The 14,929-nt window shown below is 30.0% G+C and overlaps 1 protein-coding gene across 4 annotated transcripts in view; it reads right to left on the reverse strand.

Moving 5' to 3' along the window:
- The window catches only part of MRP (Multidrug-Resistance like Protein 1), a 174,908-nt gene that overhangs the window by 104,405 nt on the left and 55,574 nt on the right, over nucleotides 1-14,929 (reverse strand). For all 4 annotated transcript variants that reach the window (XM_075368697.1, XM_075368695.1, XM_075368694.1 and 1 more), the window contains exons 12-17: nucleotides 14,002-14,148; nucleotides 12,202-12,286; nucleotides 9,389-9,588; nucleotides 7,917-8,093; nucleotides 6,440-6,607; nucleotides 3,389-3,572 (exon numbers count right to left, since the gene is read on the reverse strand). In XM_075368697.1, the coding sequence (XP_075224812.1) occupies nucleotides 3,389-3,572; nucleotides 6,440-6,607; nucleotides 7,917-8,093; nucleotides 9,389-9,588; nucleotides 12,202-12,286; nucleotides 14,002-14,148 (961 nt within the window). The remainder of the gene's footprint in view (nucleotides 1-3,388; nucleotides 3,573-6,439; nucleotides 6,608-7,916; nucleotides 8,094-9,388; nucleotides 9,589-12,201; nucleotides 12,287-14,001; nucleotides 14,149-14,929) is intronic.

Genomic DNA, 14,929 nt, shown 5'->3' on the forward strand with positions numbered 1-14,929 from the left:
TCAATAGAATATTAATGCCAGATCAGCACAGGAACTAAGTTTTCAAATTTCAGAGCAACCATAACTTTTATGAAGCAAAAAAACAGTGAAATTAATATTCTGAGTGGGGAAATTCTGTGAATAAATTTTAAATCCTTAAGTTAATTTTACTTACTTTTTACTAATTAAGTTACTTTTAATTGAATTAAGTTAATTAATTAATTGAATTAACAAGTTTGGTTTGCAATACTTAAATGTATAAATATTTAATGTAATAAAATGCTTTTTGAAAATAATTTTTTATACAGCACTGGGTTGGAAGTTTTATTATTAATTATATTTAAATAACTTAATTATTATAAATTAATAATAAACAATTATTAGAGTATAATTAATTATAGCTAGAAATATTAAAACAAAAATTATATATAAATAAATAAATCCAACATTTTGTGGCGAGTTCTGTCTATGTCTGTTTGCAACAACATCCTGCAAGAATCAGCCAACTGATTGCTTTCAAACTTTAAGGATACATTATGTTATCCCAGGGAAGGTTTTAAGCCATAGATCAAGAACCCTGACCCCCTTGGGGATGAAATTTTGCTCGTAAAAAGTCTGTGTACATTTTCAAGTATTTGTAAATTCGAACACTTTAATTGTTATTTATCAGTATTATTCTCATAATCACGAAAAGAATGAACACAGTGGGGCTCCAGAGAGTGCTTATCTGTCTAGACAGGAGGGCAAGCCGTAATAAATATATGTATATCGTATAAAAATATTTTACTGAAATTAATCATTTTAAGATTCTTATTATTACTAAGTACTGTTAAATCATATTTAAATACTGTTAAACAAACCACCTAGTACAGAATATCGAGATAAAGACTAATTATTTTACCTTTATTTTTCATGAAAGTACTTTTGTAGGATGCTGCATCCTCGGTCATGATTAAAATAACTGTGTTATTGCATAATAAAAAATAAAAATATTAAAATTATGAGAATTGCATATTAATTTACACAAGTGCTGCTATCTGTTGCAGTTTTTAAAAGACCAGTTTACCCTCAAACACTGATGGCTTATAAAGTTGAATAATAAAATATTTAAAAAACCAGAAATAATAATAACTTGTGTGGGGTTGTCTGTCACTTATCAGGAGTGTCCCGAAGTGGTGGATTGGGGAATGCTCCACATATATGGGGGGTAGATAGGAAATAAACTACCACTCACAGACCAAAACAGAAACAAAATGTCTGTTCTCATAGTGATAGCATTCCAGTCAGTGTCTGTAACTGCATCAGGCAGCTGTGCGTGGGCTGTCAGAGGTCTGCTCACAGAAGCTTATCCTGTATCCCCATTTTTTTAATGATGGAGCAAAGTTGATTAATTAAAAATAATAGTCGGGGCAGTGGTACATGGTGGGTAAGTATCCTTTGGAAGCAGTCATGATGTTTCATCTGATGTGAGAAACGATAGAGCGAATGGCGTCGTCCCACAGAATGGCACCATAAGAACTAGAGCTATATTTTTTTAACATTAGTGTTGTAGAAACTACCCAGCCTTACTCACAATACAAGACAGGAGGCGCCAAACAATATGGACCCATGAGATGAATATTGTTCGATGTTATTTAGTAGTAACCCAATTAGGAACTATTAATCTCCCAAATATTAAGGAAATGCATAGAATGGTGATCAACAGATTCCCAGAGCTTGATCACTCCAGAATACTACGACCAATACAGATCTTTAATGACTAGTTTTAAGGTGTCCTCAAGTGAGGATGAATGAAATAACAGGTTTTATTAGAACTGGGGACGCTGTGTAATGAAGAGGATGTAGTTTTACACAATGAAGTAATTCCTGTACATGAGGAAATTAGCGAGGAGGAAAGTATATTAATGGAGCCTAGTATACTGAATTATAGAATGGACCCCATGATGCACGTGAGACTTCCACGGTTGAAATTTAATTGGAATACAAATTCAACAACTGGTAAAGTAAATGAAGTTATGGGAATGAGAATGACTGATACCATCATGTTGAAGGAATTGCAAGCAGCAGTTTATGCTGGGGCGGTTATAGTACTTAGGCTCCACAACCATAAAATCTTAGTTGCATCGGTCTTTAGTCACATGATGGGAATAACTCAATCCCTATATGGCAGAAGCAAATGAATTCATTTATAAATAAAAACAAAATTTCAATTTGATAAACTAATAGACAGTGTTTGAGGGAGACAGTTTTATAAAAACTGCAGCAGCAATTGTGTAAATAATTATGTAATTTTAATTATTTTAGTATTTTCATTATGCAATAATGAAATTATTTCAATCATGACTGAGGATCTCGCAAAAGTACTTTCATGAAAAATTAAGATACGATATGTCTTATCTCAATATTCTGTACAAGGTGGTTTATTTAATAGAATTTAAACATTGTATATAAGATTAACAATAAAGTTTTCAATACAAAATCATACATGCAAAAAGTAATTATGTTAATGTACATTTGTATATATATATTTTTTTTAAACTAGAATTAAATATTCAATATGTTGTATCACTATTTGGGTGGAAATTTAATGTATTTTTTCATTGATTTCAATTTCTTATTACTCTGGTAATATTCAAAAAAAGTTTTATTTCAATTTAACAAATGTATAATTGAATATTCTCTTTCTTAACCTGTTTTTTTTTTTTTTTTTTAATAATTCATATGGAAATGTACCATAAAATGTAGTAACTACAAATAAAAGTTTTTCCAAATTTTAACTAACTTGATTCAGCAAAAAAAAAAAATCAACCAACCATACCAGAATTTTACAGATATCTTTATAAATTTATAATTTACATTACCCTAACTTTGTAAATCCAATGTAAATCCTTCCTAAGTTTAATGAATTAAATCTAAAAACTTGCTGTATGCTGGGTAAACTTTCTGTTCTACCATCTATTGAATACAGTTTAATGTTTTCTACTGCACCTAAAAAAAATAGTTTTTTCACTCCCCCCAACTATAAGTAGTTTTCTGGATTGGTCACTTTCATTTTAGTTGATATTATCCATAACTAACAAAAATAAGTATAAAAGCACACTAAATAAATAAACTTAGGCTTGATGACCCAGGACTAGACTTAGGTTTTAATGTCCCATATAGCACACAAAGTGGAACGCAGTATATATTAACAAAAGAATTAAGCTCATGAAAAAGTGCTTTACACAAACTGTCTGAAGCAAAAAACAAATTATGATCAAGGGATGAATATTAGCTCATAAAACTAACCACTGATCTGTAATTAAATATACTTAAGCATAATGCATACTTTTATGATAATGAAATTTTAGCTGTAATAGGCTGTAAGGGTTCTGAACTGAAAACATTAAAATCCATCATTATATCTTACCAGGTTGTTCTTCATCAGACTCATCTATTTCCTGTAAATACTGCATTAAGAATTCAGAAAAGGCTCCTTTCTTATCCAACAAATCCTTATAAGTTCCGTGCTCGCTTATCTGTCCACCATTAAGAACAAGTATCTGATCCACTTCAGGGAGGTACGTTATACTGTGTGTTACCAACACACGGGTCTGCATAAAATGAATATATATAAAAAAAATAAATTTGAAATTAAACTAAAACAATTTAATTTACATTAGAATTAATAAAGTTTAAAGAACCATATTTCAGTTTAAAAGAGAAAATATTATCCGGTTGAATGATTAGCTTTTAAAAACAAAAACATCAGGCAAAACATCAATAATAATAATAATAAAAATAGTAATAAAAAATGGTAAACTTTTAAAATAAAAATAAAAAATAGTAACTTTTCAATTCTTTTTCAGATTTGTTGCCAAATTAGAACAGCTACAGAAAATGATAATTCCTTAACTAGTGACGTGAAAATTAAGAATTAAAAAGTAACTTATTTTATTTATTAATTTTTTTAATTTTATTTTACAATTTCAGTTTTTCTTCTATTTAAAGTATGAACAAACACCTCTAAGAACATACTGCCCTTATAAGAAATCACGGGTAAGTAACACAAACCAGGAAACCTGTACCTCAACAGAAATATATACACCCACTGCTTTGATATTGGGAAAGAGGCCATACCTCCTCTCAATGCAACAGACCCAAAAGGACGGGAAGGTCCTACAATTGTGGCGGTCTGGGTCATTTAAAAAGGAACTGCAGTGAACCTACCAAGTGCACAAAATACGGAACAGTTGGCCATCGGATGGACAGTAGGGTCTGTAATCAGACTTGAGCATGAAGCTTATGCAAATACATGCAAACCGATGTGCTACGGCACATGACCACATCTGGCAGATGGCCCTAGGTGAGGACATTGATTTTTTTGCTTGTTGCGAAGCTGAACACAAGGAGGGCGGCTGCTTGTGCATTGGAAGTAGATTGCTATGCTGATGCAGCTATTTTGAACATCTCTGGTCGTTATGCACAGGCTTGAATAGTTAGAAGTCATTCATAAGTCGCAGTTGAACTTACAGACCATGTACTCATATCAGCCTACATTTCACAGAATTCTGGGATGGGAAGACTTCGGGCATTTGTAGAAGATCTTGAAGGTTATATAAGAAGCTGTAGGAAGGTTACTAATCCTCACCGGAGATTATAACTCTAAAAGCTATGAGTTAGGTGGCAGACTGTCAACTACCAGAGATTACATTATGGTTATGATGTTTGCTTCGGTTGGTCTTGTGGCAATCAACACAGGTTTTGAACCTACATATATTGGAAGAGGAAGGGGCTTGATGGCTGATGTGACTGCAGTGTCAGAGAGAGTAGCAGCCACGATTAGCGACTAGATGGTAAGATGGGAGTAGTTGGCCATTGATCACTGGGCCATTACATTCAAGGTAGATAACGTCAGAATGAGATACGTACGCATACCTCGTTGGAAGCCAAGTGAGCAAGAGGCTGGAGAAGTTGCTGACAGAACTGCAAACATGTTTGGTAGGGATAACCCTATCACCACTGAAGGGTTATCTGAAGCCTTAGCCAAAGTACGCAGAAGAGAAGGGTCGAGAGATGGACCTGGCAAGTGCCATGTATATTGGTGGATTGCTGTAATAGCCGAAAAGAGGGCTGTCACAATAACAGCAAGAAGAAGGATGCAGAGAGACTCTAGGTGAAATGGTAGGATTGATTGCCAACTGACTTTAGGAGGAATGCAGGAATACACATAAGACCGAAATCAAGGCAGCTTAGGTTAGGACATGGGACCTATTGGTTGCAGACCTGGACACTGACCTGTGGGGAGGTGCGTGTAAATTAGTAATGGATCAGTTTGGATGAATGGCCCGCCCTCTTTCTGGTAAACATGCGTTATGAGTTGTATCAGAACTATTTCCGGGCCCAGAGGCTGATTGGCACGAGATGCAGGCTGTAAAAAATTCTAGATTTTCGATTCATGAATTACGATTGCCATTGAGAAAATACATTTGAAAATGAGTCCAGGACCAGACCTAGTTTCTGGCGTTATTAAACATATTTGGTGGGTTCTGCAGGGGTCATTTCTTGGGCCACTCCCATGGAACCTTGCGACTCCGTCAAACCATTTTGCCATTGGTATAATAATGGACTTTACAGCTCTCACCATTAGTAAAATAATGGACTGGTTAGGGAAAAGAGGTCTCTCTCTTGTATCGAATAAGACCTCTGCAGTTGCTTTTACTGGTAGAAGAATTGGGGACATTAGAGTCCACATCAGAGATACTATCATACCTGTGTCCAGGTGTGTGAAGTACCTGGGCGTGTGGTTACAAAGTAATAGATTATTCAATGAACATTTAAGTGGGTTTGTTTTCATTTAACCCGATTTTCAATTTTCTTTCACTTTATATAACTTCTATCAATTAAATACTTATTGTGGTGATATGATATGACAGAAAAAAACTTTCTCTTACTTCGGCAGTTTAACAAAATTTTAGGAGTCAGTTCATTAATAAACATGAAAACCCCATGAAAAACATAAATTATATAAATACTTACCAAAACTGTTAAATATTTATGGCTGTACGATTGCCAACAATGAAGAAAGGAGGAGTAAAATCTTATATGTGCCACTTTCAATTTTTTCCACAGTAAATATATTTTTTCAAATAATTGTAATGATTTTCCCTTATGGATGATTCTATAGAGAAAGAAACTGCTTTTTTGAAAGATGGGTTTAATAAGACCCAAGAAAATCAACAATTTTCTTGTCATTAATACTGTACGACTTGATATTGTGGATTTATCAGTTAAAGAGTGATAGGATAAAGCATAGCTGCATTCCTAAAAAAACAATACTGTTATTTTTTTGTATGTAATTTTGGAATTTCACTTTAAATTGTCTATAATTGTTACAGTTATGTCAACAATATGTACAATGTAAAAGAATAAGATTACAATTTTATACAAAAAAAAAAAAAAAACACAAAAGCCACCTTACCTTATTACGTAGAATACCATTTGGTCCAATAACTTTTTCAAATATATGCTTGCCTACATGACTATCAACTGCACTAAGTGGATCATCTAGAAAATATACTTCAGCATCATAATACACTGCACGTGCTAAACTCACTCTCTGTTTCTGACCTCCACTCAGATTTATACCCTAAAAAACAGAGATTAATAAAAACAAAATCAACTTAATAACAATATGCTAGATGCATGAACCAAGAAAAATATTCTAATACCTACAAATAACACCTTCATTTTTATTAAATTAATAGTTTTATTTCTGTTGTGGGTAAAACAGGAACTTAACCCTTTTTTATAATGAGATATTGATGTGAAGTAAGGATAACTGTGTAAGCTTCTGATCTGTTATCTTTTACCAAATTGTAAATAAAAAATATCAAATTTAATAACACACAAAAAATTAAAATTTATAATTTTATAAAAATTAAATTAAAAAAAAAAAAATGTACTATCTTTAGTTGGGATTTGCAAAATAATGTACTAGGACTATGCTGCATATGTTGTTCTCACAAATTTTACAAAAACTCATTACATGAAAAAATGTTACTAACAGCGATAAATGATACATATTACTAATAAAAATAAAGAAAATGATAATAAACACATTTGACTCAAAAGTCCCATAACTTTTGTCTACTTAGGTTCGTTCATAGAATCGCTATTGCATAACTACTTACTTGTACACATCAAAAATTAACAAAATATCTTACTAATACATGACACTAAAGAATTGGCCAATCCAAGATTAGTTTTAATTATAATTTTACACAGTTTTGCCATTTTAACATGTTACAAGTTATATTCTTTAAAAAAATTAATCGACAAGTAAGAAATTTTCTAGTAGATCCAAGAATGTTTCTTATTGAATGGCCTTTTATTTAAAATTCTCATACCTATGTTCCTTATAACTCATGGTTTGTATAATTTCATGATCAGTTTATTCACACAAACGTAACCCTCTTTATATAGAAAACGTTAGTACATTTTTCCAGCATGATGTCATGTTTCTTAAAATTCTATTTTAAGAAAGAATTTAATAACAAATGAATCATGCTGCTATTAATTTAACTTTTACATTTTAACAAATATATTGTCCGTTGACATATAAAACATCCATATAACGAAATAGTTTAATATAAAATAAAATACAAATGAATTCACAAATTTATATAGCCCAATTTAATTTAATTTTAAATTTAGGTCAGAATTTATAATGCTTACAACTGACAATAGCTAGAGCTCTACACCTAATAAAATAATTCCACAGATCACTTAACAGTTGCAGAATATAGTTACACAACATCCTTTTTACATTTGTTAAAGACTAATAATCTCAGCAATTGATGCATTGCAAGTATGTACTTCATAATCTTTTTAAAACAATTAACAAGAAAATTATACTAATAAAAAACTGATGGATATAGGATATAAATTGTTGTTACCTTTTCTCCAATTTCAGTCTGGTCACCAGCAGGTAGCATCTCAAAATCTTGTTTGAGAGCACAGCTATCAACCACATTACGGTACACAGAGTTATTCATCGGTTTACCAAACAATATGTTGTCCTGTAAAGTTGCATTCTGAATCCAAGCCTGCTGTGGAACATAAGCTATTGATCCCTAAAATATTTCAAATAAATTATATTCTGAACAAAAATGGTACATGTACAAAAATTACTTTTTATAATATTTTTTAATCATTGATTTGTTGTTTACTAAGAATTACTTTCTTTCTGTGCAAGTTCCAAACCTATGTACACCCAACATCCTCAATTATCTGTTTTATTTATAACAATCTTTATGGATTTAATTATCTTCATATATAGTTTTTAATCCTTAAGACTTCCTAGAACAGCCAAATTAACAAACCTTGTATGTCTTAGAACATCACATCCATGAATTAAGGTATCTTTGGTTTTTCAACAAGATTTTGGTGTAAATTCTTTCTTTTCCAGTTTTATTTAAAACCTCTGATTGAAATGACCTCTGAAAACTAACCAATTTAGTTTTCATCATTCTTCTATAACATTATTTTTTTTTAAATGTTTTAAAAACATGAAAAATTTTGGTATTTTCAGCTTTTTTCTAACGGTCCATGTTTTCCACTCATAAAATAATAACTATTAAAAGCAACTGATGGGTCCCCTTGTCTCACTCATTTCTTTACTACAGCTTGTCTTTCTTCATTATTTATCTTATAATTAATTAATCAAAGAATAGATTAAAAATCTTTATTATACTTCTCTCCTACTTTTGTTAAAATATTAAACATAATCTTTATTCGACATAAAGCTGTTTTCAAAGTTCAATGCTATCTAAGTAAGTCATTTTGATTTTTACCCTTCTTCATAAAATTAATCTGAGATCTAAATTGCTTCTTGGGTAAAATACTTTTCCTAAGACTTGAACTGGTACAACAACATATCCAAAACAACATATGGTACAACAACATATCCAAAATATTTCTCTATATAAATTATTACAATCATTAGTGAATTAAGACTTTTCTACCAACTGGAAACAGTACAGACTACACAATGTTACATCACAAAAAGGAGTACAGTAATTTGTTGTTTTATTCAAATTGTCCTGATCTTTCTAATGGTTGTGGTATATGTGACAACAATATATGAATGTATGACAACCATTTTCAAAATTAAAAGAACAAAGATAAAAATATAGAGAAATAAGGATAGAATATCAAGAAATATGCACAATAGACAACCAGAATCAGCTGTGGATACCCCTTGTAAAGATAAAATACTCTGTATATAAGGGGCATTTGCATGCTGATACGGTAAAAATAATGCTATTACTGAAATCTTAGGTCATTTCTCCAATTTCACATATTTGAAAAGAATTTTTAAAGTCTAATATAAAATAAAGATAATAATATAAAACAAAACATCTTATACCTTTGTATTAACACGTCCTGAAATTTTTTCCATTTCACCAAGAAATGCAGAACAAAAAGATGATTTGCCTGCTCCTACAGGGCCAACAACTGCAACAAGTGAACCTTCTTTAATTCTTGCAGTGATATTTTTTAATACCACTGCGTCTTCAGACATTCCACCCCATGAAAAAGTTCCATTCTCAATTACAAGAGGATCAGCTGTAAAACATTGTGAAAAAAAGAACTTCAATTTGTTTTATTATTCATGTAATAAAGTTTGTAAGGAATGTTTAGAAATAAAACTTGCATAAAAAAATATACAGACCACTGCGTAAATAATTAGATATTCTTTAGTGATCACAGACTTTTTATAACAAATATCAGCCAAAACTTACAAGTCTAAATTTACTTACTTATTCATGAGCAAATTCCATTAAAATTAATAAAAAAAAAAAAAATCATCATTATTCAACTTACTGAATGCAGTTTCTTTAAACTGTCACTACTAATATAAATACCACCTTTAAAAATGTTTATAATTAAAATAAATTTTTAGATCTTTTTTAAGAGTTACTTCATTTATATTTATATCTCAATCAAAATAAAATTTTCAAGAGCTTTAGTAAAATAAGTATCTTTATGACACATTTCTTTAGACCCATTGTTCCTTCAGGATTCAATTCATCATCAACAGCAGCAGACACATGATTGTCTATCAGAATCAATAGTTGCAAGAAACGGAATGGTTCTTTCAGTAGAGAAATACATTTTTCTCACTTAAGATGTCTTTCATGAAGGTGATAAATATACTGATATAGTGAAGCACAAGTTTTCTGAAAAGTCTCTAAACACTCCTGTTCCTCAGCACAATGCAGTTCGATATCTTATTGAAAAACTCCAGGCAACAGGCTCTGTTGAACATGCTGATCAAAGTGGAAGACCACTAAACTAAACAAACAGAAGCTGTTTGATATTTCAGAAGTTATGGCTGAAAGTCCATCAAAGTCATTGCATAAGTTAGCACAGCAGCAAGGTATCAGACTCACTATTGCACATACAGCTGTAAGAAAAAAACTGAAATTTTTCCCCTACAAAGTTATGTGTGTTCAAGAACTGAAATCTACAAATCACGCCAAAAGACTAAATTATTGTCAATGGTTTAAACGTTTTATTGACCAAAATTCCATAGGTATCCTCGACATTAATTTTTTTGCAGATGATGTGTGGTTTCATCTAGGAGAGTATATTAATTCACAAAATACACGACAATGGTTGGCAACTAACACTCATGAATTACATGAACAATCTTTACATTTTGAAAATCCAGATAATAGTGATCCTTATTATCCTTAGTGTACAAAGAGTACAGTAACAAATTAGTCGGTTTACAGAAGTAGAAATCAATCACGACTGGTTCCAACAAGATGGCACCAGAGCACACACAGATAAAGAGGTTTGTTTGTGGCTTGCATGATCACCCGATCTGACTCTCCCAGATTACTTTATATGGGAGGTAGTGAAACAAGCAGTCTATCACAAGAGACCACGCACGACTGACCAACTAAAAACCGCAATAATGGCATAGGTATGAGACATTCCAGTACATCAGTTGATTTAAGTGTTTGAAAACAAACTGCAACATGTGCAGTGTTGTAGTGATGTTGGAGGTCATTTTCAATGCCTTTTATTAACAATTCCAGTATTAGTTTCTATAAAGAAATGAAAGTTTATTTAAATAAATAATAAAGAAAATCTTGCCAATACAGTTCTATAATTCCAGTGCTCAGCAACTTTCTGAACATACCATATTATATTATATTAGTATTATAAATAATGACGCATAAAAGATGCTGAAACAGAGTGTTGATTTTGGCTAAAAGAATATTAAATACTTTTCATATTTTGTGTTGTAGCAGATTTAAAATAGATACTTTAATGAATGATTTGTAAATATGAATGGCTTTTCAGTTAAGTAATAAATGGAAAACAACAAATTCTATCTACATTGAATTGGCTGACTAATTTTCTTAACTTTTCATTACTCATGGTACCTTGTCCATAAACTTCAAATATTTAGTAAAATTTTCAGCCATTTATAATATCTTTTGAAATTATATTTACATATCTATGTATTTACAAATAAAATAAGCTTTCTTTACTTAAAAAAAGGAATAATTTTTTCCTAGAAAAATAACAATTACCATTTTTATCAATCCAGGTAATAAAACTATTTTTGTATAATTCTGGTCAAAACTTCAGTGTATGAGAAACGGTCTTATTACACTTTTGTTGAGAATTTTAATTTAAATTGACAGACTTAAATGGTCCTCTAAATCTTATTTAAATTCAATTAAAAAGTTTTCTTTTATATAAATGATATGACAATGAGCTTAAAGAAAAACAAACTAAAAAATCTGAATTTTCTATAACTTCATTTAATGGTGCCCAACTTGCATTAATTTTCATTAAGCATTCTAAATTGTTATTCATTTAGTACTTATTTTTCACATATTTAATTTAGAACTATTTCATATAATCAAGTTTTAAAGGTTGCTATGAAGTTATCATACTCGTATGAATATAAAATTAATGATATATTTTGTGATGTCACTCCGATCAAAGGTTTTATCAGACTTTCTTGAGCCATACAAAGCAAATACTTGGAGTATTTCTTTGTTATATCTGTGGAGTAATATACCTTAATTAACCTATAGAAAGTATTATGACATATCAATCAAAATAAAATACCTATCTTACCAAAGTAATAGCTTTCTTGTAAGTTGTTAAAAATTATAATTAAGAAAAAATGTAAATCTAAATACAATCAGTTACCTTCACTCTGATCGTGAGTAACAGAGACAGGATCCAATTCTTCTTCATTCATGAATTTGTTAATTCTTTTAATAGAAACACCAGCCTACAGAAAAAAGGAAGCATCAATGGTAACTGTTTTTTATTGCTTATTACATTTTTTTTTTTTAAATATTGAATATTTTCACAAAACCACTTTAAGCATTTCTATTAGAAAAACACATAGCGTGCATTACAATTTTATTTTTGTTACCTAATTTCTTCCAATAAAATTGTTGCCTATAAAAAATATTACAACACTTTCACACACAAAATATATTGTTTTATAAAAACAGCTATATTCTAAAAAAAAAAATAAAAATAGAATTGTTTCTGGAGCTAAAATAAATCATACAATATAGGTCTAAAAATGCTTTGTTTTTTAAATTAAAGCATCTGAAAGATTTACTACATTTACTTGATAAGAATCTATATACAAAACTGAAATATTTTAGTAAAACTCCTGTAACTTCTAAAACGTCCTTTCAATTCTCCCAAAATTATCACAAAATATGACCTTAGAAAGTGAAGTTTATAAACAGAAAGTATTCATTTTTTCATTATGTTTTTTATGAACTTATACATGAAATGATATTCAGAGCCAACTTAAGGTCTTTAATGACAAGTTGTAAAGAACAAAAATTTTGAGGAGAAAGCTTTTGAACAAAAACTTTATTCCAAAAAAAGGTATTATTCTTAATCTTACTTTCTTTAACAATACATGAAGACAAATCTACAGGAAAAAAGAAAATATTATATTTATATATATATATATATATATATATATATCCACATACACACCACACAAATACCACACTTTTTCTTTTTTTCCTATTAAAATCTATATATATTGCTTATATGAAAAATGTTTCACAAAAAAATACAAACGAGAAAAATCTACAACTTGATAAAAATAAGAAAAGAAATGCGTAGAAATGACAAAAAAGAACTACTAGTTGATATGTGGTAAGGTTATGAGAAATGCAGTTATATATATTAATTTTAATCATAAGTATTTTTAACCAAAATCATCATTTTAACATTGTAAATATAGAATGAAACCAGGCTGCTTATCATTTTGCTATAACAATTTAAATAAAGCAATCATGATAACAAACAAACAAAATATCTTTAAATCACAGTCTGATTTAAACAAACATAATTACATGTGTGTAATCTCAGACATGTAATTATATGATGTATATGACAACAAAATCTTTTAATCAAATTTTCTATAAGAAACTTACTACAGGATCAACACAGGAAAGATCTCATAAAAAAAAGAAAATAAATAATAAAAAATAAGAATCTTGTAGAATAACATAAAAAAGCACGAGTCAAATCAAAAACCCTACTTTTTTGTAGAGGATTAATTTAGCATGTCATCATCTCAAAACTTATTCACAGGAATGTGGAATGACAATTTTATAGCAGATGAGAAAATGCCCGACTGAAATTCAAACTTGGGATCTTCCTCATGAAAGGATGAAATGCTACCACTCTCCCATATAGATTGGCAGAGTCATTTTCCACTTTTTAACTATGCAAAAAGTCATTAGATTTAAAGTACTCCATTGATTCCATGTGTAAAATTTATTAACATCAAATTAACAATATAAACTTGCTATTATTCTGGGTATTACACCCTGTATAAATCTAGGCATCATTCATTAAATTAATATTTTTCTCTTTTTGTACAATTAGGATATAAAGATTCAGAATAACACAATGACATAGCTACTTATAAGTAAATATAAAAAGAGACAAATGTCACGTACTGACCTGAACCATGTTTGAAATCAACATAGGCAACATGGAAAGTGGAAATCGCAATATGTTAAAAAGTGACAAAGAAACAAATGCTGTTGTAGAATCCAATATATTGTTTTCATCAGACAATACAAATACAGCAAATGTAACCAACGATACCTGTAGACACAAATACACTACATTAATCCTTAAAAAAAATTAAAGAGTACAGTATTTAACAAAAAAGTAAATATTTTAATGCATTCTTCAAGTCATTTTCTAATATTAAAAACGAACAAAAATCCTTACATTATTAAAGTTGTTAAATTGTGTAACCATTCTAAATTTTGTTGGTTACGAACAATATATATTATGTCATAAAGAAAAAAGTTTCAATATTTTAAAAGGTAGTTAATATTCATTTGGCTTAGCTGATATTAAAAACAGAAGTTTAATAAACATAATTAGTTTGATAAGAAATTGTATTCATAACTTTGTTTTTTGATGTCTGACATGGTCTGGATAGCCAGACGGTGATGTCATCGTGGACTGGTGTGAGCATATACATTCTCAGAAAAAAGTGTGTACGTGCATAAATACGGACGGGCGTCTGGCGGGGAAAGCCAGACTGACATTCTTTGTTTTCGGGGCTAGTGTGAATTTAGCAGTCATGGAGTGGAGACATGTTTTGAGTTGGCTCGCACGGAAGTGATGATGTGTTCTTTGTTTGATGAGACAGGACAGTGAGACTGGGTAAATAGGTGTATTCTATGCGAGATCATCATTATTTTTATATATGCAGGAAAGTATCCTTATGTATATGAAGAGAAAAATTAATGATATGATTCAAAATATATGATTCCATATAATTCTGATATAAATAATATGTTAAACTAATGTTAAAAATATTATTTTCTTATATTGTTCATGTTAATTACTTTATTTTATATATTTTTGAAAT

This window comes from Lycorma delicatula, chromosome 6 (genome assembly GCF_047948215.1).
Source record: "Lycorma delicatula isolate Av1 chromosome 6, ASM4794821v1, whole genome shotgun sequence".
NCBI classification, from domain to species: Eukaryota; Metazoa; Arthropoda; class Insecta; order Hemiptera; family Fulgoridae; genus Lycorma; species Lycorma delicatula.